Source organism: Pipistrellus kuhlii, unplaced genomic scaffold (assembly GCF_014108245.1).
Source record: "Pipistrellus kuhlii isolate mPipKuh1 unplaced genomic scaffold, mPipKuh1.p scaffold_m20_p_3, whole genome shotgun sequence".
In the NCBI taxonomy this organism is placed as follows: Eukaryota; Metazoa; Chordata; class Mammalia; order Chiroptera; family Vespertilionidae; genus Pipistrellus; species Pipistrellus kuhlii.
Genome location: NW_023425529.1, coordinates 87816571 through 87839963, shown reverse-complemented (window position 1 = coordinate 87839963; position 23393 = coordinate 87816571). Strand labels below are relative to the sequence as shown.

The 23393-nt window shown below is 41.5% G+C and overlaps 1 protein-coding gene across 3 annotated transcripts in view; it reads left to right on the top strand.

Annotated features, from left to right (window-relative positions):
• The first annotated feature begins 360 nt into the window (after positions 1-360).
• FLT1 (fms related receptor tyrosine kinase 1) overlaps positions 361-23393 on the top strand; it is a 192028-nt gene continuing 168995 nt past the window's right edge. For 2 of the 3 annotated variants that reach the window (XM_045588476.1, XM_036456252.2), the window contains exon 1: positions 367-808. In XM_045588476.1, the coding sequence (XP_045444432.1) occupies positions 745-808 (64 nt within the window). In that variant the 5' untranslated portion in view covers positions 367-744. Of the gene's footprint in view, positions 809-23393 lie in introns of all 3 variants that reach the window. The other variant, XM_036456250.2, reaches the window with a different exon arrangement.

The following is a 23393-nucleotide window of genomic DNA, read 5'->3' as shown; positions in this document are numbered from 1 at the left end:
GGACTATGTGGGAAGGAAGGAGCGGGAGCCGGACTCCCTCCTTGGTGCCACGGACACCGCGGCCAGCTTCCCGTGGGCCGGTCCCTGCGCGCCCGGGGCGGGCGGCGAAGCTCCAGTTCTGCGCCCTCACCGGCTTCGGGCGGTCCCCGGGGCTGAGTAAGCCGGGCGGCGGGAGCCGGCCGAGATTTCCTGAGCTCTAAGGAAAGAGGAGGGCATCAGGGTTAGTGGGCCGGGAGCGGGACCCAGAACCTGCCGGGCCGCACGCGGATCCAGGACCCCCGCCCCCGCCCCCGGCGCCCCCGCCCCCGTCCGCCGCCTCAGGGAACGAGGTCCCGGAGGAAGAGGGTAGGTGGGGAGGAGGGTGACGGGTGGGGGACCCCTTGACGTCACTGGAGGAGGTGCCGGGGTAGGAAGTGGGCTGGGGAAAGGTTATAAACGGCTTTCGCCCCGGCTCCCCTCCATCGAGGTCCGCTAGAGGATCGGAGCGCGCCGGACGGACACTCCTCGAGGCTCTTCCCCGGCCGGGCTCGGAGCGGGCTCCGGGACTGAGCGCGGCAGCCGAAGACGCCGGGCTGCGAGGATTACCGACAAGTGACTGTGTCCCCGCCGGAGCCGCAGCGAGGGGCGCTCGGGCACGGGAACTGAGTGCAGGGCGGCGGCGGAGAGCGAGAGACAAGCTCGGCGGCTGGGTCAGTCGCCCTCCAGGAGCGCGGGCACCGGGCGGCCGGCCACGTCGCGCTCACCATGGTCTCCTGCTGGGACACCGGGGTCCTGCTGTGCGCGCTGCTCGGCGGTCTGCTGCTCACAGGTGAGACGAGGCCGCGGTGGGGAGTCGGGGGCACACCCTAGGGGCGGGGTGCACGCGGGGGGGGGGGGGGCGGGTCTCCGAGGGAACCTGGAGCACGAGCCTCACCGTGCACGCGGGGGGTCGCGGCGCCTTTCTCCTCCGCGGGGTCCAGGCGCGCGCCCCCGGGGGGGGGGGGGGCCGCGGGCATCGCCGCCCTGGATGGCAGTGAGGCTGCCCCTCGGCGGCTGGAGACCCCGACCCTCTCCGCCTGGCTCCGGGCTCGGGGAGCGCTGCGCTCCTGGACCTGCCTGACACTCAGACCTGATCCCAGGCAGCCGGTCTGAGGGGCCCTCCAGAGCCGCGGCTCCACGAGCGCCCGCGAGGCCGCCGGGGGCCGGGCTGAAGCCCTAGGGTGGCGGTGGCGGTGTTGGCGCTGGCCACGACGTCGCGCCTCGAAAGAGATGGAGGAGAGCCCTCTAGGAGAGGGTTGTGTGCTTGCCGGGAGCAAAGAGATACCCGGAGATGGCAAGAGCTGGTATCCTTCAACACACTCAGAGCCCACTTAGGACTGCCCACGGAATGTTCCTCAGGCGCCCACTCCTCTTCCGGCCCCGGACCGCGGGGCTGGAGCGCGCTGCGCGCAGCCAGGGGGGAGGGCGGGGGTGAGAGGGGCACCTTCCACCGGTCCAGCCCAGGTCGCCGGCCAGGGCAGTCCAGAACCTAAGTACCGTTAAGTTTTGGGATTGTAAGTCTAGCCTTTAAATTCCAAAAGAAGAAAGGGCGGATGGTTTGGACTAAAAGATGCGGTTTGAACAGTTGGTGCTATCCACCCCTTTGCCGGGTGTTAAGAGAAATTGGAGGCTGAATAGAGGGAGCTAAAAGGTCACACAGGCGGTTAGAGTGGAGGCCGCCCCGAGGATGTGTCAAACCCGAGGAATTTAGGGAGGATTTGCCCTCCTGCTTCTTAGAGCTCAGGAAACCTCTGCCGGCTCCCTCTGTCTGGCGCTCGGCTTGGCTTACTCACCCTGGGAATCGCCTGAAGCCGGTGAGGGCACAGAACTGCCCAGTGGGTTCAGTCCCACAGGACAAAGACAGTAACATAAAATAAGTTACTGCAATGATTCAAGGAAAGGAAAGTCAGTACAGTTGGGCATATTTAAAAAAAAAAAAAAGCATGTTAAACCCCCAAAGCTGTAGGAAGACGAATTAGACGGTCAGTTTCTAAATAACAAGCTATAGTTCCAATCTGAGGGGCACACACAGTCCTAATGTCTGAGAACCACACTGTCTGTTGGAAAAAGTTGCTAAAATAACTATTGAAATGAAATATTGCTGTTCTAATTCAAAAATGCATTTTTTCGTTTTGAAAAGTCTCTTTAAAAAATTGCTCAGAGCTCCTAAATAACTTGCTGAAGTCTGCCTATTATGTAAAGGTAAATCTAGGTAATTACTGTAAGTTCAAAAAAATGGAGGGAAGAATATATATTTCATTGCTTTGCACAGATATATCTTTATTTTTGTTTCAAACTGTGGTCGACTAGTGAAGTATAGTTAGTTCTCTGTGTGATTAGGGACCACTTAGATAGGCGGAAGGTTGTCAGAAACCTAAGAAGATCCTCTTGTGATTTCTCTTAGATATTATTTTATTTAGAAGGAGGCAGGAATCTTGGAACTCGTGTGTTATAGGAAGAAAGAAAAAGTACTGGCAAGGTGAGAACCCCTTTACCTGCCAGTTTAAGGAGCTATTGGGGTTTGTAATTGTGAAGCCTGCCTTCCCAGGCCACGGGCTTCTCTGGCTGATTAACAGAAACAGTCAAACCCAGAGAGGAGCAAATGCTTCTAGACCAAATCAGGGCTTTCTAACTAAACCGAGGGGCTGCAGTCTGGGGAGAGGGTCCAGAATGGGTACAAGTTTCTGCCCAGTGGAGTCCTCTTGCACCTATCATGAGCTGGGTCTGCTCACCTTCAATTGTTATATATCCTTTGTGTATTCATCAGTAATTATTACTGTGTGTGAGTGATGTGCAGGTGTGCCTTGAAGATAAAATAATCAAATGCTCAGTAATACAAAAAGATAATGCATCCCCTACCCCCCCCCCAAAAAAAAAGTGTATTTACCTTATTCCAAATATCCTGGGAAATAAAAAATAAAAAAGCCAATAATTCAGATAGTACTTTCAAGTACTCTGTATTGCAGTGTCTTCCTCTTAAAAGGATACCAGTCCTCCTTTACTCCACACAAAGTCTGATCTTACTTTTAAGTCACCATGCCCTTGATTAAAGCCATAGACTTTTTTTTCTGGCCCCCTGTTTCTTGAATTTTTGAGCAACTAGCATTTACAATTTGCTATAACTAACTGGAAATGCTTGTGCATTTTGTGAGGGCAGACTACATTAATAATATAAGGTTAAATCAAAATCTACCTGAAAATAACACCTATTCTTAAATTGAATTAATAAATCTCATAATAAAACTATTTTATATAACAATTTTTGTTGTTTTCCCCAAGGTTTCTGCATCCACAACATTTTGGTTGTGTTTTCCTGAATTGCATATTGGAAACTTTAATTATTTATAGCACTTGGCAATCCACTAGTTTTCCAACTGATGGGTCATGTTGCAGATGTACTGTAGGTAGCCACCTACTCTAGGTCCTCAATATTTTTGCCTTATTTGTTTATTATTACTTGAAGTTTTTCTTTACCAGTTGAAAATTTTATAAAAGCCTATCTATTTCTTTTCTAGTGAAACAGGCTTTTTTTATTTTCATATATAAAATTCAGAGTTAGAATAGATTATTATTTCTAAGACCCTTTCCCTACTCTAAAATTCAATAAACAAGTAGGCCAAACACAGCGTCTCTTTTTCTCCTCTCACCTACATTTGTGTAGGGAATGGATAGTAAACCCTGTGATGCTAGAGCTGAAGCTGGAAGGATGAACAGGTTTCCCCTGCTATTAATAATCACACTATTTTTTTTTCCCTAGTAGAATGCATCTGACCCACCAATTAACTTGGTCTTTAATGGGTTGCAGAAGCTAAGCTACTAGATAGAGTATGCACAATCCAGTAGTAATAATTAACCCAGGCTTTCTTTTTTTAATAGCAGAATGTGTAATTCTAGTTACATTAGCTCTTGTAAGGATGACAGTCATTTTAAACCACATGTGTTCCTTCTTCTTCTTCTTCTTCTTCTTCTTCTTCTTATTATTATTATTATTATTATTTTATTATTAATGCTCATTTTATTCTAAAAGAAGTTTAGATTTCAATGAGGGTACTAAACCTCTATTTTATATTAATTTTTAGAACAAACCAAATATTCACTTAGTTCTCCTTATCAAAAACTTGAGACATTCTAAATCTACTTTGAAAGCATAGGATATTGAAGTTGAAAATATACGTTGCAAAAAAATGGTTTTTATTGACCAAAAAATAGCATGTCCATGAGGATGGTTATCCAACCTATTGCAAAGTTATGGCTGGTATTGACTCTGCCTTGGGGAGTTCTGCAAAGTAAGAACAAAAAACAGAGCAGTAGCTTCTGTACAGTTTTATGTTGAGATGTGTATGTGAATGGGCATAAGAATGGAGAGCCAGTGCGGGAAGCTCTTGGCATTTGAGTGTGAAATGCAAAGCTTGCTGGTGTTGGTAAGATTTTTGGTTCAGTTGGATCAGGAGTTTGTTGGATATCAAGTTCATGTAATTTTTCAGAGTATTTGTCATTGTGGATATGGAAGGAAGGACATTTGAAATAACACCTGGCCTTATTTTTTTAAGAGAAAAAAATATTATTAGGAATGTTTCAAAGCATTAGAAGTATCGGTTGCACTGGGTTTAACCAATTTACTGGAACATAGGCATCCATTCGATTTCATTGGCCTTAGCATGCTGATGAGCTGGTTTGGAATGACAAGATCTCCTTCCACATGCTTTTCAGGATTACCAGTGGCTCCTCACATACTTGGGTGCTTAGAAAGTGCATGCTGCTGATTAAATTACTGGATTTTATACCAGATTGAGGGAGAGGAAGGAAATAGGAGGAATGGAGTAATTGAGGGAGAGCTTGAAAGGAAAGCCTCTGGCTTAGCATCTGGGACCACAGGGGGGTTTCATTAAGGAAATGGTTCCATTGAGTCTGCTGGAGATAGTGGACTAAATTTCCTGCATTGCTGCTGGGGCGGATATGGGGGGATGTCAAGAATTCCTGGGGATTTCCCATCAGTCTTGGTGAAGCCATTTTTGATGATTGCTCCTCTCCTTGAAGTTTTTGAGAGATCTGATCTTTTTTCATTGAACACATAGATTGGCAAAGTAGGAAAGAACCTCTTAGATGAAATATATTCACTTCAGAGATGAGAAAATACACGGAGTAGTTTAGTGATATTTTTCAAGGTCAACAAACAGCTGGCTAGTGGCAGATGCAGAACAGAACCCAATGTTCATACTCCAGATAGCATTTCTTCAAATATTTGTTGATTGACATTAGTAAAACACTTAACATTTCTTTGTAAACTCTGGCATCATTTTTTTAATATGGAATTTACATATATTTTCTTGAAGCCCTTTGGGGTTTGAATGAAGAATATCAGAATTATGGCTGCTTGGTAGTACAGTGAAAGATTCGGAGAGAAAATTGATATTCCTTGTGAGCGGTGCTATACAAACTCTCCCCCAGGCAAAGGAGTTACTCACCTTTTTAGATGAGCCTTGCACATTCATTGCCCCCTGCTTGTGCTGTTTGTCTGCTAGACCCTTTTTCTTCCTGTGCATATCCTCCTCCCCTGCCTTCAAAGTCCAGCTCAGAAACCTGTGAGTGTCTTCTCATAGCCCCAGACAGAATGAATTGTTTCTCCTATTCCTATATGTACTCTCCTATATGTGGCTCTGCTAAGTGCTCCTCTTCCACTCCTCGCCTGGCATTGTTCGTATTCTGTTTATGTGGCTGTGCCCTCAACTTTTGAGAAGAAGAAGCCATGTCTTCGCTGCCTTAGATCCCAGGCACCTAGTGTGACATCTGGCATGGAGGCTTTCTTGGAATGAATGAGTGATGTAGCCACATTATCATTTCTAAGGAATCTCTCAGGGCCAGATATGAATTTATTCCAGTATATAAATGTGCTCCTGCCTGTCCATTTGGCCTCAGTTATGGTAGATTCTTTACAGAGTTCATAATAGATGGTGTTTATCCTTTGTAGTGAATGACTAAGATGTAGGAAATCAGCTATGAACGTCAACTCTCTGAGATACTTCTGTTTTGTAATGATGCTTCACTGGGGCCTCTGATCCCTAAAAGCCTTGCTTCAGTCTGTGCAGAAGTTCTGTCTTAGCCGCTACTGTGAGGTGTAAACACTCAGCTTTACTCTGCATTGTCTTACCCAGTTTTTAGAAATAACAGTGCTCTCTTATTTTATTCTTTGACTTACTATTCCTCTCATAGACTCAACCCTGAGTCCTTGGGTGCTATAATGCAAACCTGAAGAGAGAGACCTGGCCACACTCAGTATCAATGTTCTGCTTCAATAGCAGCTTTTGATTTCGAGCCACTAGACCAGGCTAGTCTTCCTGATTTTTCCTTTAGGATAGTTTCTTCTCAACCATTCATGCAAACAGGCTCCTGGCAGGATCATCCCATGAGTCAGGTGTGAGCCACGGATCTGAAAAATCTGAATTCAGTGGTTGGGGCTCAAGGTTGGTGTCTCTCTTCCCCGATTCCATGGCCAGCCCCACACTTTGCGAATGTCCACTACATACCCCCAAACACTCTCAAGGTGTGATCCATGGTCCAGCATCTGCTGCGAACTTAATTGAATTAGAACCTTTATTTTAATAAAGTCCCCAGATGTTTGTTTGTACATTAAAAATTGGGATGCACTTGGCCAAGACATGGGAACAACCTTAGTGTCCTTTTGATAGATGATTGGATAAAGAAGATGTATGTGGTTCATATATACAGTGGAATACTACCGAGCCTTAAGAAAAAAAAGTAATATTTCCTTTTTCAATAATGTAGATGGATCTTGAGAATGTCATGCTAAACAAAATAAACCAGTGCAGTTAAGAACCATATGATTTCCCTTATGTGTAATATATAAAACTAAAAGCAACAAATGAGCAAATAAAAAAACAAACAAACAAAAACTTATAGACAGACAATAGTATGTGGTTTTCAGAGCAGATGAAGGGTGGGAGAATGTCCTACTGACGCCTAAGCCACAGACTGGCCTCCCTCTATGGGAGGTGACCGGGTACATCAGGGGAAGGCACCACCCCATCACCCTGCTGCTGATGCCACTGCTGGCCACAGCAACTGCAAGGCCTCACAGCCACCAGATGTCTGAGCTCATGGCTGCTCTGAGCCCTGGGCCTCATAGCTGCCTGAGCCCACAGCTCCTGACCCCTGGGCCTCACAGCTGCTGTGGCTTTGTCCAGATGGATGTCCAGATGGACTTCTGGAAGATGTCCATCCTAAGTAGCATATTACCTTTTTATTATTATAGTACAGATGTCACCACAATAAATTTAGTAATTTTGTTTTTTAATTGAGAAGCACTAATTTCAGTAAGGGACTCTTAACTCTCATGTCAGGGTCTAAATCCTTTTCACCAATATCCTTGCTGACCTTTGACCTGTGTGACCAAGGGACTAGACCTAGGTTAGCCAGGAGCCTCTTTTGACTCCCACATTGTTCTTGTGCTCTGTCTTCTGCTAGGGCACCTGTGTCCTACTTTAAGACTCTTTTTACAAAATCTTAGACTTAACTTGGACCTGTAATCAGAGGTATGGTCTTGAAGATACTGTGATTAACCAAATCCTGGGTGCATCATGGTTTTAGAAAATATAGACTTGTAAAAAATAGTAAAAATGGAATTAGATACGTTTTAACCATACATGAAAGTTTTACAAGACATTTCTTCTAATAAAAATTTACTTGATGGTGAAAACCAGCCAAAGTGTGTACTCCAGAGTCTATTGTCAAGAAGGCATCACTGTCTCATGATGTCATGCTATAATGATGACAAATTTTTTGTGCTTCTTACTGGCATGAAATTTAATGTGTTTTCCCCTTGCATTCTTCCTCTTCTCATTATTGCCAAGTGTTGGCAAATGCTTTTGTCTTTTCACAGACTATCACAGTGCTCTCAGGCATTTTTTTCTCCTAGTCTTCAGTTCTTCTATTTAACTGGTAGAAGGTGAATAGATTTCCTTTCAAGCCACCCATCATGTGGTCTATGCAAGCCAAGGTATAACAATGATCAGATTCTTTTGTTAAAAGAGGCCTGATGTGAACCTTGTGTAAATAAAAAGTTTGGCTTTCATTATATAAAAATATGAAACTACTTAAACTCAAGGCCACTTTTAACAAAGCCCTGATAAGGAACTGCTCTGCCCAGTAAGTTCTATGAAACCCTTTGCTTCTCTCTAGGGTCATGGTCTCCAACCTTGTCCCCACATTAGAATTGTCTTCAGAGTTTTTAAAAACAGCTCTTCTTGCCCTGATGCATCCTTGACCAATTTAATCACAATCAGTCAAGTAGGACCCAGACATCAGTAATTTTAAAGTCCCAGGTGATTCTGGTGGGTGGCTGAGATTAAGAAACTCTTATTTTGCCCAGCCAGTGGGGCTCAGTGGTTAAGCATCAACTTATGATCCTGGAGGTCTCAGTTTGATTCCTGATCAGAGCACATCCCCAGGTTGCGAGCTCAATCCCCAGTGTGGGGCATGCAGGAGGCAGCCAATCAATAATTCTCTCTCATCATGGATGTTTTTATCCCTCTCTCCCTCTCTCTTCCTCTCTGAAATCAATAATATGTCCTCTCTAATAAAAGAGAAACATGCAAATTGACCGTATCTTTGCTATACCACAAGCCATGCCCACTAGTCAATCAGGGTGAGTATGCATATTAACCCAACCAATATGGCAGATAAGTTGCATATCCAGGCCAGAAGACTGAAGACAGCATAGAAAGAATCCAAGCTGTGGAGAAGGAAACAAGTGGGGTGGTAGAGAGGGCAGAGAAGCAGGCGGGGTGGAGAGAAGGGAGAGAAGCTGGCAGGGCAGCAGAGACCACAGCAGAAAGCCCTATTGCAGGAATCTTCCTGCAAGGGGCATCTAATATAATTTTTTTTTTTTTTAAAGAAACTCCTATTTTACTAGGCATCTCAATTACCTGGAGAACTTTGATACACTAGTGTTGGGTCCCACTCTAGAGTTTCTGATAGAGTGGATCTGAAGTGGGACCAATAATTAGCATTTCTAACAACTTTCCAAGTGATGCTGATGCATCTGATCCAGAGACCACATTTTGAGAGCCCCAGGCATAGCACTGATTTAAGAGGCCTGGCCACCTGGGAGGCACCTGCCCTGTACCAATCTATAAAAGGCACTGAATTATCACTCAACCTATAACAAGGTGGAGGAGACTGTATTTAGAAGAATTCCTGCCAGGAAGAGTATGTGTTAGTAATGTGCAGAAGGAAAATGCTGGGGAATGCTGTCAGAAGATGTGGTAGAATTGCCTTCTGTGGAAAGTGGGTCTGTATTGCCGAGTGGGCCATATGAATTAAGACCCAGAACTGAATTGCTGGTCTAGACAATGTCCTTATCTGCTTTACACCACACAGCATTCAGTCTTTCCTCTTTATAAATATTGGAAAATGTCTACAGAGTCCTTCTGAAAGGTGCCATATATTGACCTCTCCCAGGCACCCATGTGCCTTGGTGCAGTCCTGCCTCCCTTCACAGCACAGTGCTCTTTGAAGTCTCAAGATGCTTTACCTCCCTATTGGAGCCTCTCGTGGTGGGAACAGTGTTGCCCCACTTGGGTGGTTAACTTCTATCTGTGGGAGCAGTCTAGTTCTGCTGGCCTTTGTGATGTGTTAGAGGTCTGTCCTCATTGATGAGAAAAGTCACTACCCGATTGAAGTCAGAGTTGGCTCCCACTCTGCAGAACCATGGTGCTGGGTGCTTTCTGTGAAATAATGAGTTTTCAAGCTGCTTCTCCTTCCCTAAGAGCATCTGGGGTAATTCCAGGGCATTGAAGGCCTCATATTGTGTGAGCTCCACATGAACACTTTTATTTTCAAATACAGAAAGAGCGTATGCATTAAGCACCACAGAGCCACTGATTTTGCAGGGCTGAGTTTTGGTAGCATTTGCTATCTGTCATCTATTGTTACTCAACAAGCAGCCCTCAAACTCAATAGCCAAGAAAAGAATTCATTCTTTCTCATGAGTCTGTGGATTAGAAATCTAGGCTAGGTTCAGCTGGGTGGTTTTCCTTTCATTCTCACCCTGGGTCACTCATGCAGCTGTAGTCATCTGGAATTTCAACTGGGACCTTGGTGGTGTCTGTCACTGGGCCTTCCTCTGCATGTAGTCTTTTGACATTCAGAAACCTTGTCCTGGCTTCCCTATGTGGAGGCAGGGCAGTCCAAGAGGACAATGGTGGAAACAGCATGGCCTTTTGAGGCCTGGGCTTTGGAACTTCTACCCCACCCCGTCTGCCATATGACTGGTCATAACCCACATGAGAAAATAGGCTCTTCCTTTGGTGGGATGAGTTGTACAATATTTGGTCATGTTTTTCAATCTATCACACCACACCATTATTTAGTACTTAGTGTTTTCTTTCAGTCTAGATATTAGGTCGGAGTTTGGCTGAAAAAAATAATTGAGAATAATGCCTTGGCCCTTCTCCACAGAACCTGTGAGTGACACAACTGGCCCATTGAAACACTTCTTAGTCAGAGGTCTTTTGATTAGGGTTCATGTCAGGTTGGGGCTGCTAACTTCTTATGAATACCATGACAGCAGCAGGGAGGACAGCTGATGTTCAGATTCTTTGTGCAGACAGCTCTGCAGATCCTTGGGGCTTATTTCGTAGGGCATCCAGTTGAGCTTCTTCTTCTGGAGGATGTGGGGAGGCTATAGGCTTTGGGCAAGGAAGAAGGAGGAAACTGATCCCTGTGGATTGTTAGGCACTTTGCTTTACATTTTTTATCTTACTCAATCTCAAGAGGTAGCGAAGTAGTCTGAGGTCCATTAAAAACTTTTCCTAATCACAGAACTGGTAAGGAAGGCTGGAATTATTTCAGTCTCATTGGGTCAGACTCCAAACCTTCCTGCTCTTACCCCACCTTCCAGCCTAAGTGAAAAGAAGAGAAGGAAATGAGCATTGATAAAAGTGTGCTGGTCTTTCTCTTCTTTCCAAACCATTCTGTCCCTGGAGTTTTGCCATCTCCAAGGAAGGTGAGAAACCTTTGCTACTCCATCTTAAAGTGGCTTTCGGATATTCCACTTCAGCCTGTGCTGACACCATGACAGAATTTTAACCATTTAACCAATTTTAACCATTTAACCAATTTTAACCAGAATTTTCACCAGTTTTTGTTTTGTTTTTTAAATCAGGGGTATTCAAGTGCCATCCATAAACATAAGTCAAAAAAGGATCTCCAGAGGCATTAAGACAAGGTTTTATAAGAGATTCCAAACTGCTTTCCTATAAGTGGCTTTATACTAAAGCAGAAGGGACTCCAAAATGGCAGCAAAGTGGATGTTACACTGACATGCTCCCAGGACCAAATTGGAATTACAACTAAAATTCAGAAAAGCTGTCCTGAATAATCATCTGAAGACTAGCTAGAGAGAACCCTGATAAACAAGGATGGAAAGTGACCACATAGAGACTGGTAAAAATATACGCAGGTGCAAAAGGCCTGACTGGGTGCCCACAGACAGCAACTAAAGTTCCAGAGGGATATCTTAGCTGTGGGGGTCCCACTAAGAACTCTGGATTCTAAACCCCAAGCTGGGCTCCCCAGCCCAGAATACAACAATTGAGAAAGGTGCCCACAAAACATCTGGCTGTGGAAAGCAGTATGGTTGCTATCTGCCAGGGAGAGAGTTGGAAATGCAGGCACCCTCTTAAAGGGCCAATGCATAAAATTGCTTGCATAGCCACTCTCCCTGGGCTCCAGCAGAAGGAGGGCAGAATGGACTGGGGCTGTATAAACAGAAGTAAGGATTGGGAGCTCTGGTGTTGGAGATCGGAGGATAGCCACACTGGTTTCCTATGTTGAGTCATTCCGGGAGACCTTTGCTATCCAGGTGGTATTTGGAAAACCCCTAACCTCACCTTGTTGAGTTTTTAAACCCATTAAGAGACTGACACTAACAGTCTGCAGGCAGAAGCAATTGCCCCACCATGTTGGAAAACCTCTTGCCCCACCCTGTTGTTGATAGCTGAGGCTGATCAAGACTAAATACAATCAGACTGCAGGCAGAACTGGATCTCTGGAGGCTTTGAGTTTTGTCCTGATCTAATTTGGGGCCCAAAGCTAGGAAAAGCAGGCCTTGATGCACATCTTGGTCCTTTCCAAAGCACCCAGCCCCAGCAGAGGGAGCCATAAACAGTGGATTGTTGCTAGCTCCAAACAGGGTACTCAGGGCCAGTCAGAAACAGAATTTGACACTGTGCTCATTAGAGATTGGGAGGGCTGGGGGGGGGGGCTTATCAGACCTACCTAATATATAGTCATAAACTCAAATAGGCAGCCAAAATGGGGAGGAAAAACTAAGCCCCAAATGAAAGAGCAAGAGAATTTTCCAGAAGGACTAAATGAAATAGAGAAATATTTATCAGACATAGAGTTCAGAATAAGAATGGCAAAGATGATCACCACCATGAGAAAAGATATATTAACTATGAAGAATGATATAGCACTAATAAAGAACACAGTGGAAAAAATGACACAGTGGAAGGGTTGAGTAGAAGGAATATATAGCAAATTAGAGGAAGCCAAGAATTGCATCAGTGAATTAGAAGACAGGGTTGAAAAAAAATCACTCAATCAGAGAACCAAAAAGAATAAACAATTAAAAAACAGGAGGACAGCTTCAGGGATCTGTGGGACAACATGAAATGTAACAATATTCACACTATAGAAATGCCAGAATGGGAAGAGAGTGAGCAAGGGATAGAGAATGTCTTTGAAGAAATAATGGCAGAAAACTTCCCTAACCTGGTGAAGGAAAAGTCACGTAAGTTCAGAAGGCTCAGAGAGTCCCAAGCAAGAAGAACTAAACAGGCCCATGCCCAAACACATCATAATTAAAATGCCAAAAATTAAAGTCAAAGAGGAATATTAAAGGCAGCAAGAGAAAAGCAAATTTGTTACCTCCAAAAGAGCTCCCATAAGGCTATCAGCTGATTTTTTTTTTTTATCAGAAACTCTACAGGCCAGAGGGGTATGGCATGAAGTATTTAAGGCAATGAAAATCAAGGATCTGAAACCAAGATTATGATATCCAGCAAGGCTTTCATTAAAAATGGATGGTGAAATAGTTTCCCAGACATAAAATGACTAAAGGAATTTGTTACCACCAAACCAGCACTTCAAATAATGCTAAAGGGACTATAATAATAAGAAGAAATAGAGAAACATAAGCATTAAGAATTAAAATGGCAATAAGTAAGTAACTATCAATAATAACCTTAAGTGTTATTAAATGCTTCAATCAAAAGACACAGGATAGCTGAATGGATATGAAAAATGATCCAAATATATTCTGTTTATAAGAGATCCACCTCAGAATAAAAGATTCACACAAGAGGAAAGTAAATGGATAGAGAAAATGTTCCCATGCAAATGGAAACAAACCAAAAAGCTGGGGTGTCAATACTCATATCTGATAAAATAGACTTCAAAATGAAGGCCATCACAAGAGACAATAAGGGTCACTATATAATAGTAAAAGGATAGATTTACAAGAGGATATAACCCTGGTAAACATTTATGCATCCAATATAGGAACACCTAAATATACACTTTTAGAGGACTTTAAGGGATAGATTGATAGCAATACAGTCATAGAAGGGAACTTTAACACCCCACTAACTTCACTGCATAGATCCTCCAGTCAAACAATTAACAAGGATATACTGGATCAGATTAAAATGACATTTCTAGAACATTTCATCCCAAAGCACATGGGTCATTCTCAATGATAGATCACATGTTAGGACATAAAACAAGTCTACAAATTCAAGAAGATTGAAATGAGATCCAGCATCTTCTCAGATTATAATGGAATGAAACACTCAAAAGCTTTTCAAACACATGGAGACTAAATAGCATGTTATTAAACAATGAATGGGTTACCAATGAAATCAAGAAAGAAACAAAAAAACTTTCTGGAAACTAATGAAAATGAACGCACAACAACCCCAAATCTCCGGGACACAGCAAAAGGAGTCCTGAGAGGGAATTCATAGCACTACAGACCTACCTAAAAAATAAAAAATACATAAAAATAAAAATTAATGATAAACTATTTAACCCTACAACTTAAAGAACTTGAAGGAGAACAACAAGAAAAGTCCAGAGCAAGTAGAAAGAAGGAAATAATGAAGATTAGAGCAGAAGTAAATGTCAAAAAAATATAAAAGATCAATGAAACCAAGAGCTGGTACTTTGAAAACATAAACAAGATTGAAGAACCTTTAGCCAGACTCATTAAGAAACAAAGTGAGAGGACCCAAATAATTAAAATCAGAAACGAAAGTGGTAAAGTAACAACTGACATCATAGAAATACAAAGAATTGTAAAGAAATACTATGAGCAACTATATACCAATAAGCAGACAATGTGGTTGAAATGGACAAATTCCTAGAAAAATACAATCTTTCAAAATGAATCAGGAAGAATCAGAAAACCTGAATAGGCCAATAACAATTGATGAAACAGAAGCTCTCCCCTTTTCCCCCCCAGCAAACAAAAGCCCTGGTCCAGACAGAATCACAGGGGATCTTTACCAAACATTCAAAATGAAGGATCTTTACCTATCCTCCTCCAAACTATTCCAAAAAATCCAAGAAGAAGGAACTCTTACAACCTCTTTTTATAAGACCAACATTATCTTAATTCCAAAACCAGATAAAGACACTACAAAGAAAGAGAATTAGAGGCCAATATCCCTGATGAACATAGAAACTAAAAACCTCAACAAAATATTAGCAAATCGGATCCAGCTATATATTTAAAAGGTCATACACCATGATGAAGTGGTATTTATTCCAGGGATGCAAGGCTGGTACAATATTCACAAATTAATAAATAAGCAAATTGAAAGACTAAAAATCAAATGATCATACCAATAAGATGCAGAAAAAGCACTTGACAAAATCCAATACCCATTTTTTATAAAAACTCAGCAAAGTGGGAGTAGATGGATCATACCTCAACATAATAAATGACATATATGACAAGCCTTTGGCCAACATCATACTCAATGGACAAAAACTAAAATAATTCCTCCTAAGAACAAGAATAAGACTGGGATGTCAGTTTTTACCACTCTTATTCAACATAGCACTGGAAGTGCTAGCCATAGCTTTCAGATAAGAAGAAAACACAAAAAACATCCAAATTGGAAAGGAGGAAGTAAAACTTTCATTATTTACAAGTGACATGAAATTGTACATAGAAAAACCCAAAAGACTTCACCAAAAAACTACTAGATTTAATAAATGAATTTGGCAATGTAACAGGACATAATATTAATACCCCCAAAATCAATAGCATTTCTAAACAACAATACTGAATTTTCAAAAAGAGAAACTAAACAAATAATCCCATTTACCATTCCAACAAAAATATTAAGATACCTAGAAATAAATGTCCCAAAGCTATCTATAGATTCAATGCAATCCCTATTAAATTAGCAATGGCATATTCACAGATCTAGAACAAATCCTCCCAAAATATATATGGAATCATAAAAGGGTGCCATCAGGGTGCATACCTAGAGTAAGGGTGGGATTCCCAGGTGGAGTGTGAGAAGCAGCTGATGACGTCTCTCTCTCTCTCTCTCTCCCTCTCTCTCTCTCTCTCTCTCTCTCTTTCTCTCTCTCTCTCTCTCTCTCATCAATAAACATATCCTTGGTTGAGGATTATTTTAAAAATCAAATCAAATCAAAACCAACATCTACCCAACATACTGTACCTTGAATGTTAAAAATCTAAGAAATAAAGCCACTTTGGTTTTCCTGGTTTAGAATAACAAGCTATTATGTCTGAGAAAAAGACACTGTTCATTTTCCTGGAGGCATTACTTTCTGTCTGGGATGGACACAGCCACAGCCTTGATTTCCCTGTTTAATTGGCAGCCCTTCTACTATTATCAGAAATGGAAACATTTCTTGCCCTGTTGTTGCTCCTTGGGTCTCTTGCTCTTCCTTAGATTATTCCTTTCAGGAATTCAAACCTGCAAGAAGTCAAGAGAAAAAAGCATTTTCTTTTTGCTTGATCTACTTAGAGGGACTCATTTCCATACCAGAATTTAGCCACATTTATCCCAAACTAAGAAAAATCCTATCCTGCCATCTATTGAGGATTCTTTCATTAAAAAACAAAAACAAAAAACAAAACAAAACAAAACAAAACAAAACAAAAAAACAGTGGAGTGGTCAAATAGATATACTCATTGGATGAAAATTATAAGGAGTGAGATATAGACTGTTTGATTTTTATGTTTGTTTTCTTTTTCTAAATTGGCATTAGAGACACCAAAAATATATGTAAACAGAGGGAAGGCAGGGATCTATTAGAGGAGATTGCAAACAAACAATTTTAAAAGGCCATGTAAACCCTTGTTACAGCATTTGGACTATGATTAATGGTATTGTTTTCTTTTTGGAAAACACTGTTTAACTCTCTTTTCCACTTAATGTCAACTGCTGGATTGGATTTTTGTCCTCTGTTGTTATTTGGAAATATTTATAGCTTTGAAATCTTCTCCATAGGAAATTCTGCTAAAACTAGGGTGTGGGGGGCCTCAGGGATTGAGTAATTCCCCTATTTATTCCTAAATTATTATTCCCTATCCCTATAACTTCTTAAGTGTTAGGGGATATTTGACACACATTGTTAACACACAGATGAGAAGTGGTTCTACCATTCACTCCCCCATTCCCTGTTCTCAAAACTCATAAATGAAAAATACCCTATGCAAAGTGTTTGTCACATAAAGTCATTTAGCATTCAGGAATTTAGCATGAATGCCTTGTATTTAAGGTGATCTCTATTTGTTGACTTATATATTCTCCTATATAAGTCATCTAATATGTTAGATTGGATTCATATAATCAATTTCTAGATGACTCATGTCCTAGGAGGCTGCTCAGGGCTGCAAGGCCTTTGAGCCATTTTCCAGCTGTAAATACAGTACAGTGCCTAGGACATAGTAGTCACTCAATAAGTGCTGATTAAACTGACTAAAACTATATCCTAACTACCCCGCTAAGTCACAGAGACCTTTGGAGGAGTCATGGTTCCACATTAGCTCTTCTTCTAAGAAACTGTGTGTGAGTCATGTAGGTGAAGGAGGTTGGCAGATATCTGTACAAGAGTTGGTGATAATTCTCCCCACACATCTAAAATGTTCTGTTCCTTCCATTTGGGCCACCTTTCTTATCCTTAGTTGAGCTTGCCATGTTCTCCTGAATTGAATCTGGACTCAGGCTTCTGAATGAGGATCTAATCTGCCCAGCCACCAAAGAAATGGTTCCCAGGAGATATTTCTTTTAATGGGTCCTCCTGCTGCTATACTCTTGCTGTTCAAGGTTTCCAAACAGCACAGAAGAGGGACAGTTTATGGAGAACTTTAATTTTTAGGTACACCAACACAGCCTAAAGATACTAGGTATTGTAACTGTTGTTGCCATTGTTTTTCCATCTTGAATAAGAAGGTTTGGGCTAGGAGTAGGAGTGAAAAGGGAGAACAAGTTGAGTCCTGGCTAATGGATCACATCCCACCGTCCTCTTTTATGACCCTCATTGCCATGTCTTCATCCCAAGCCTCTTCTGTGATTTCACAATGTGACCTGGGCATATATTCTAGAAAATGTTAACTTTTGGATTTTTTCTTTTAGTGGCAAGTGAAGTCAGATATTTATTTATATATGAAGACAATAGGCCTTTCTCTTCTCAGCAAAGAGGTCAAGGAAAGCAGAGTTGTAGCATCCAGAAACTTTGAAAGGCAGTTTGTAACAATTACTTAAAAAGTAAAGATGAGTTTTAGCAGGTTTGAAAATTTGAAGGAGAAAGACTCACTGGTGTTTCCCTTTTTGGAAGCACACATGCACTCCTTTAAACCTTACCTTCAAAATCATTCTTCTGAGAGAAGTTCCTCACTCCCTGGGCTGTGTTAGCTACCTCCACAGCTGGTACTTCCCTGTGATAACATACAAATATAATGTAATTTTATCCTATACTAGTGACCCTGTGCATGAAATTCATGCATGGGGGGTGTCCCTTAGCCTGGCCTGCATCCTCTCCAATCTGGGACCACTTGGGGGATGTCTGACTGCTGGTTAAGGCCCAATCCCTGTGCGATTGGACCTTAACTAGCAGCTGGACATCCATCTCACAATCTGGGACCCTGGCTCCTAATCACTCACCTGCCTGCCTGCCTGATTGCCCCTAACAACTCTGCCTGCCGATCTGCTCATCCCTAACTGCCCTCCCTTGTTGGCCTGATCGTCCCTAACTTCCTCTGCCTTGGCCCTGACACCATGGCTTTGTCTGGAAGGATATCTGGAAGGTCTCCCGGAAGGTCTCCCTGTCTAATTAGCATATTACCCTTTTATTAGTATAGATAAAAAAGGCATAATATGCAAATTGACTGAACGGTGGACTGACCAGTTGGCGTGGGGTGGGGCTGGCAAGTAGGTGGCACCAGGCCAGCCAAAGCATGTGCCAGCAGGCAGAGGGGGGGAATGGTGATGGGCAGGTGGTGACCAGCATCAGCGAAGGGGTGATGGGAGGTGGCTGGCACCATCCCCTGATCAGACTGTCTGGATGTCTCCCACAGAGGGAGGCCAGTGGCAGCAGTAGGTGGGGTGATGGAGGCGATGCTATCCCTGATCTTCTGCCTGGTCACCTCCCACAGAGGGAGGCCAGACTACAGCTTCGGGAAGCAGGCCTAAGACATCAGAAAGACATCTTCTGAGGAATTCCACACTGTGAGAGGGCGCAGGCCAGGCTGAGGGACTTCTCTGCAAGTGCACGAATTGTTGTGCACTGGGCCTCTCATATTTGTATAAAAAGGAGTTTATAAGTAGGAAATTACATATACCTACATATAGTTTTTACTTATCTATTATTCAGTCTAAGTTAGAAACTTAAAGAAAGCAATCTTTTCTTCTTATTATATGTTCCTCTTAGTATATGCTTAAAATATTAAATGGGAGAATAAATACTGAGGCTAAAATTGGAGAAATCAAAAGGTGAGGGAGTAAGAGGAAGTGGTCTTATGGGAATGTAATAGACAAATGAGGGAGGAATTCCCAGATTCCTGGAGCCATGGGCCTCTTTCAGAGGGTTGAGTAGTTTAAGTTGTGGGGACAGAGCTGATAGTAGGGACCTTACTGCATATCCACAGACGTCTTCCTTCTGGCTTTATGTAACTTCTATTTGTGCTGGCCTTGTCCCCAGAATGAGCTGATTCATATGTTATTTTAAGGCCTGTTAGGTTGATGGCCAACTGGTAACAGAAATTGGTGTTGTGTTTTGCTTTTCATCAGAGATGTAGTGTCTTGGATGATATAAAAAAGACTAATTCTAGAAACAAAGTTCTAGATAGATTAATGAAAGTGTATGCAGTAAAATGTCCCAAGAATTAAAAACAATGTTCTCCAGGTTTAGGGTGCAAATTACTAGAAAGTTTCCTGTGATGTTTGTCAGGAAGGTCTTCATTCACATAATGAAATGAATGAAAAACATTTTTAAATTATTCTTTTTAAAGATGAGATATTTATTTATTTATTTATTTATTTATTTATTTATTTATTTTAAAGATGATGGAGGCTGGTGAAAGCACACTGTTTTTAATAGGTTATTTTCCCTTCCAGAACCACAACTCTCAGCAAAACTCGATAACATTAATTTCACCTGAGATGAGATTTTTTTTTAAAAAAAGTTTGTAAAAACTTAAGAAGGAACAGCTATTACAAATATTTACTAAGTAAATTTGGCGAGTTGTATGATAACATGGAAACTGAAGGAATCCAGAATTTTTAAAAAGGAATAGTTAAGTCAACACACTCATCTCATTGTCTAAGCAGGCTTAGTCTCCAAAGTATGCTCAGTGAAAAGCAATTATATTTCAAATAATTTAATGTAGAAGAAAACTGATTTTGACAATATTGAAACACAATGTCAAGGATAATGTTTAATGAGCCTTAGAAAGTATGCTAGCGTAGCTTTCAAAAATTCAATTTCCTCATGATGAATCACTTTATTGCACATTCTTGGCCATTTAAATCTCAAGGGTCAGAGGGTTTTGTGTATATTATTGGTTATAAAGACAGATATCTCAACTTTCCTCTTAGTGAGTGAATTTATAAAGCACTATCTTTATAGACTGTCTAAAGTACTCAAGAAAAATGTTTTCTATATAGTTAAAATTTTATAAACTGTCCAAGTAAACTTAAAATTAATGTCAGGCCCAGCCAGCGTGGCTCAGTGGTTTAATCTATGAACCAGGGGGTCATGATTCGATTCCCAGTCGGGGCACGTGCCCACTCGACCCCCAGTGTGGGGTGTGCTGGAGGCAGCTGATGAATGATTCTCTCTCATCATTGATCTTTCTATCTCTCTTTCCCTCTCCCCTTCTCTCTGAAATAAATAAAAATATATTTTTTAAAAAAAGTAATGTCAGAACTTCATCAGCTTTTTTATTTCCTTTTATTTCTACGCTATTTTTATATGCAAAATAGATGGCATCATCTCATTATTTGTAATTGATTATAAAGTTGAAGAATATATTAACAGACCAAACACTGGGCATGAATAGCTATACTGTTAAGGCACATGCTTGCCTGCCTGCCTATTCTTCTTCATTTTATTATACAAATTTTAAAGGCATTACTTTGGATTCAAAAATTATCATGATGCATTTTTTTCCTGGTTAATTAATAGCATCACAACATACAGTTCCATAATTTTACCCTAGAAAAGGTTGTGTGAATCTGAAGGTTATCTGTGTTGCATGACAGATTATAGGCAGTGGCTAAGCTAAGTTTAACAATTCCAATTCTAGTTTATATACTTTAACCATTATATGGCAAGCTTTTATATTGAGTTGATTTCTCAGATCCTCTCTGATGCTTTCCTTCCTAAGGGAACCCACAGGGGCTCATACAGATAATATGTCCATGAAATTCAGAAACCTGCTGTCATCATCTCCATAGACACCTAGAACTTTAGCATTGAACAGTAATGGACCCAGAGTACTTGGTAAAATAATGGGTGGTAGAACAAACTGTAATCCCAGGGCCTTGTAGAGCAAAGAAAATTTTCCTTTAAATCATGGGTTGCATACATATAATCTGATGCTTCCAAATGAATAATTGTAAGTTCAAGCATTTTAATGATATTACTGCTATTCTTAATGCACATCTGTCTGAATGCTCTTTCAGCAATAAGCACTCTGTCACAGTCTTGCATACAGGTATATTGCATGTGTTTATTGAAATTGCATCTCTACTAAGCAATCTCTTTCTGGTGTTCATAACCTGAAAGTTAACATATTCTGGCCTGAAACCAACATGAACAATAAAGAGCATAACACTGCTAGTGATAGGATTCATTCTGTACCCAATGCCATCAGGCCCAGCCTCCCACAGTCCTCTAAATGTAGACCAGTGGAGAGCATGCCTCAAATGCAGTGCATTTCCTGCTGTTGATAGGGAAATGGAGACGTGTCTGAGCCCTGCCTGACAGAAGAAACCATCCTCCCAACATTTTTAGGGAACAAAGACCATTTGTTCTGTTCATCTCCCTTTTGTAATCAGATGAAGGTCTACCAGACTTCTCTCTTGAATACTTGCTGAGCTGTGTCCCATGCCCTGTCCACCAGATCTTAACCCCTGCTCCAGACAGCTCAGATAACGTCCATGACATCTTCTGGTAACTGAAAAGACATGTTGTTAGGCAGCTCTACAGAGGTGGTTTCTCAACCTGCTCAGTGAAAGGACAGTAGTGTAGGAGGAGAGCATTTCTGGGGAAAAGGTAACTCCTTGGCAAGCAGGAGATTTCTCACTGACTGACCTTAATTAACTCTGATGTCACATGAAAAGGAGCTGTGCATGGGACAGGTCATTGGGAGGCTAGACCCCTGATGGTAGCCTGGTGACAGTTCTGTTGATAAATGAATGTGCCCTGTTAAACCATGACCCTCCGAGAAGCCAGTGTCAAGTGAAAAACAGAGAGGTACACTGAAGACGTGCCCCCTCTTAAACAGTGGTAGTAGGAATGTCAATGTGATTAGAGTACTTTTCTCATGGTTAACATCTCAAACCACACAGAATTTTTTTCTTTTAAATAACTTTTATAAAGCTTAAGGAAAATGAGTAAAGTCAATAGCCCATGCCTGGATGGACTGAATACTGTTCAAGTTTTGACTATTTTAGATGTTGCCCACTGCAGAGGCTCATTGTGGATTGTCCTTTGTGTCATGTGCTGCACAGCTATGCATGGGACAACCAACAATTAAAACATGAATTGTAAAGCAGCTTTAAAACAACCCACAGCCGAATTATTTAAATGAACATATCTATAGGGTAGTGGTACCTGCTAGCTCCTGAAATTAAACACTGAAAATAAGTTTTATCACTTTTTTTACACTTGAATTTAGAACATAAAGCTATACAAACGATTACATTTAAGTTTTATGTTAAGACATGGAGACCAGACACTTTCAAATCTAATAATTAGGGAATCACTTACAATAGCAAGCACTACAAAACAAAAAGCCAGTGAGTTCTTTTTGTGGGTCCATATGGTAAATGGTGAATATAACATAATGTAAAGATGTCTGGGAAAATAGCAAATCCCTGGGATTAGCAACTTTCTACAAATTAAGTGAATAGGTTGGGAGAAAACTAGGTTTACAGTGTGAGTACATGAAACACAACACTTATTGTTGTATTATTATTTATTAATTATTGTATTATTTTCCATATGAACAACTGTAACCAACTTTTGCCTCATCTGGGTTGTTGCTGAACAGAAGCAACCTAAACATGGTCCTTGGATGACTCTAAGGTCAATGACACAGTCACCCTAACATAATATGCTATATTTGCTCATCTAAAAGTGCCATTGTCCAATACAATCAATTTCTAAAGCACACACTAGAAGCTTTTTCTATGTCTGAAAGAATAAAGAATGTGACTAAGACACACACACCAAAAACCTCTTTCATTTCTATGTCCACCTCTCCACCAGACCTAAAGCAAACGACGTTTTCAATAAGAGAAAAGTGTGCATATGGGTAAGTAGGTACCTGTAAGTGCTTGTATCTATGTAAACATTCTTTCATTTGTTTAAGTACTTCCTTGATTTAAGGCCAGTTTTTTAGGGAGAAAAATAACATTTTTAAAACTGATGCGATGGCTAATTGTGGCACTCAAGTTATAATGCTGCCGTACAGATTCCCTTGGTTTTCCCATCTTTGATTTAGTCTCTTGGTAGACGGAACATGAGCCTTGGACTCTTGCTCCATCATCCCAGAAGCAAAAGCAAAATGCACATACAG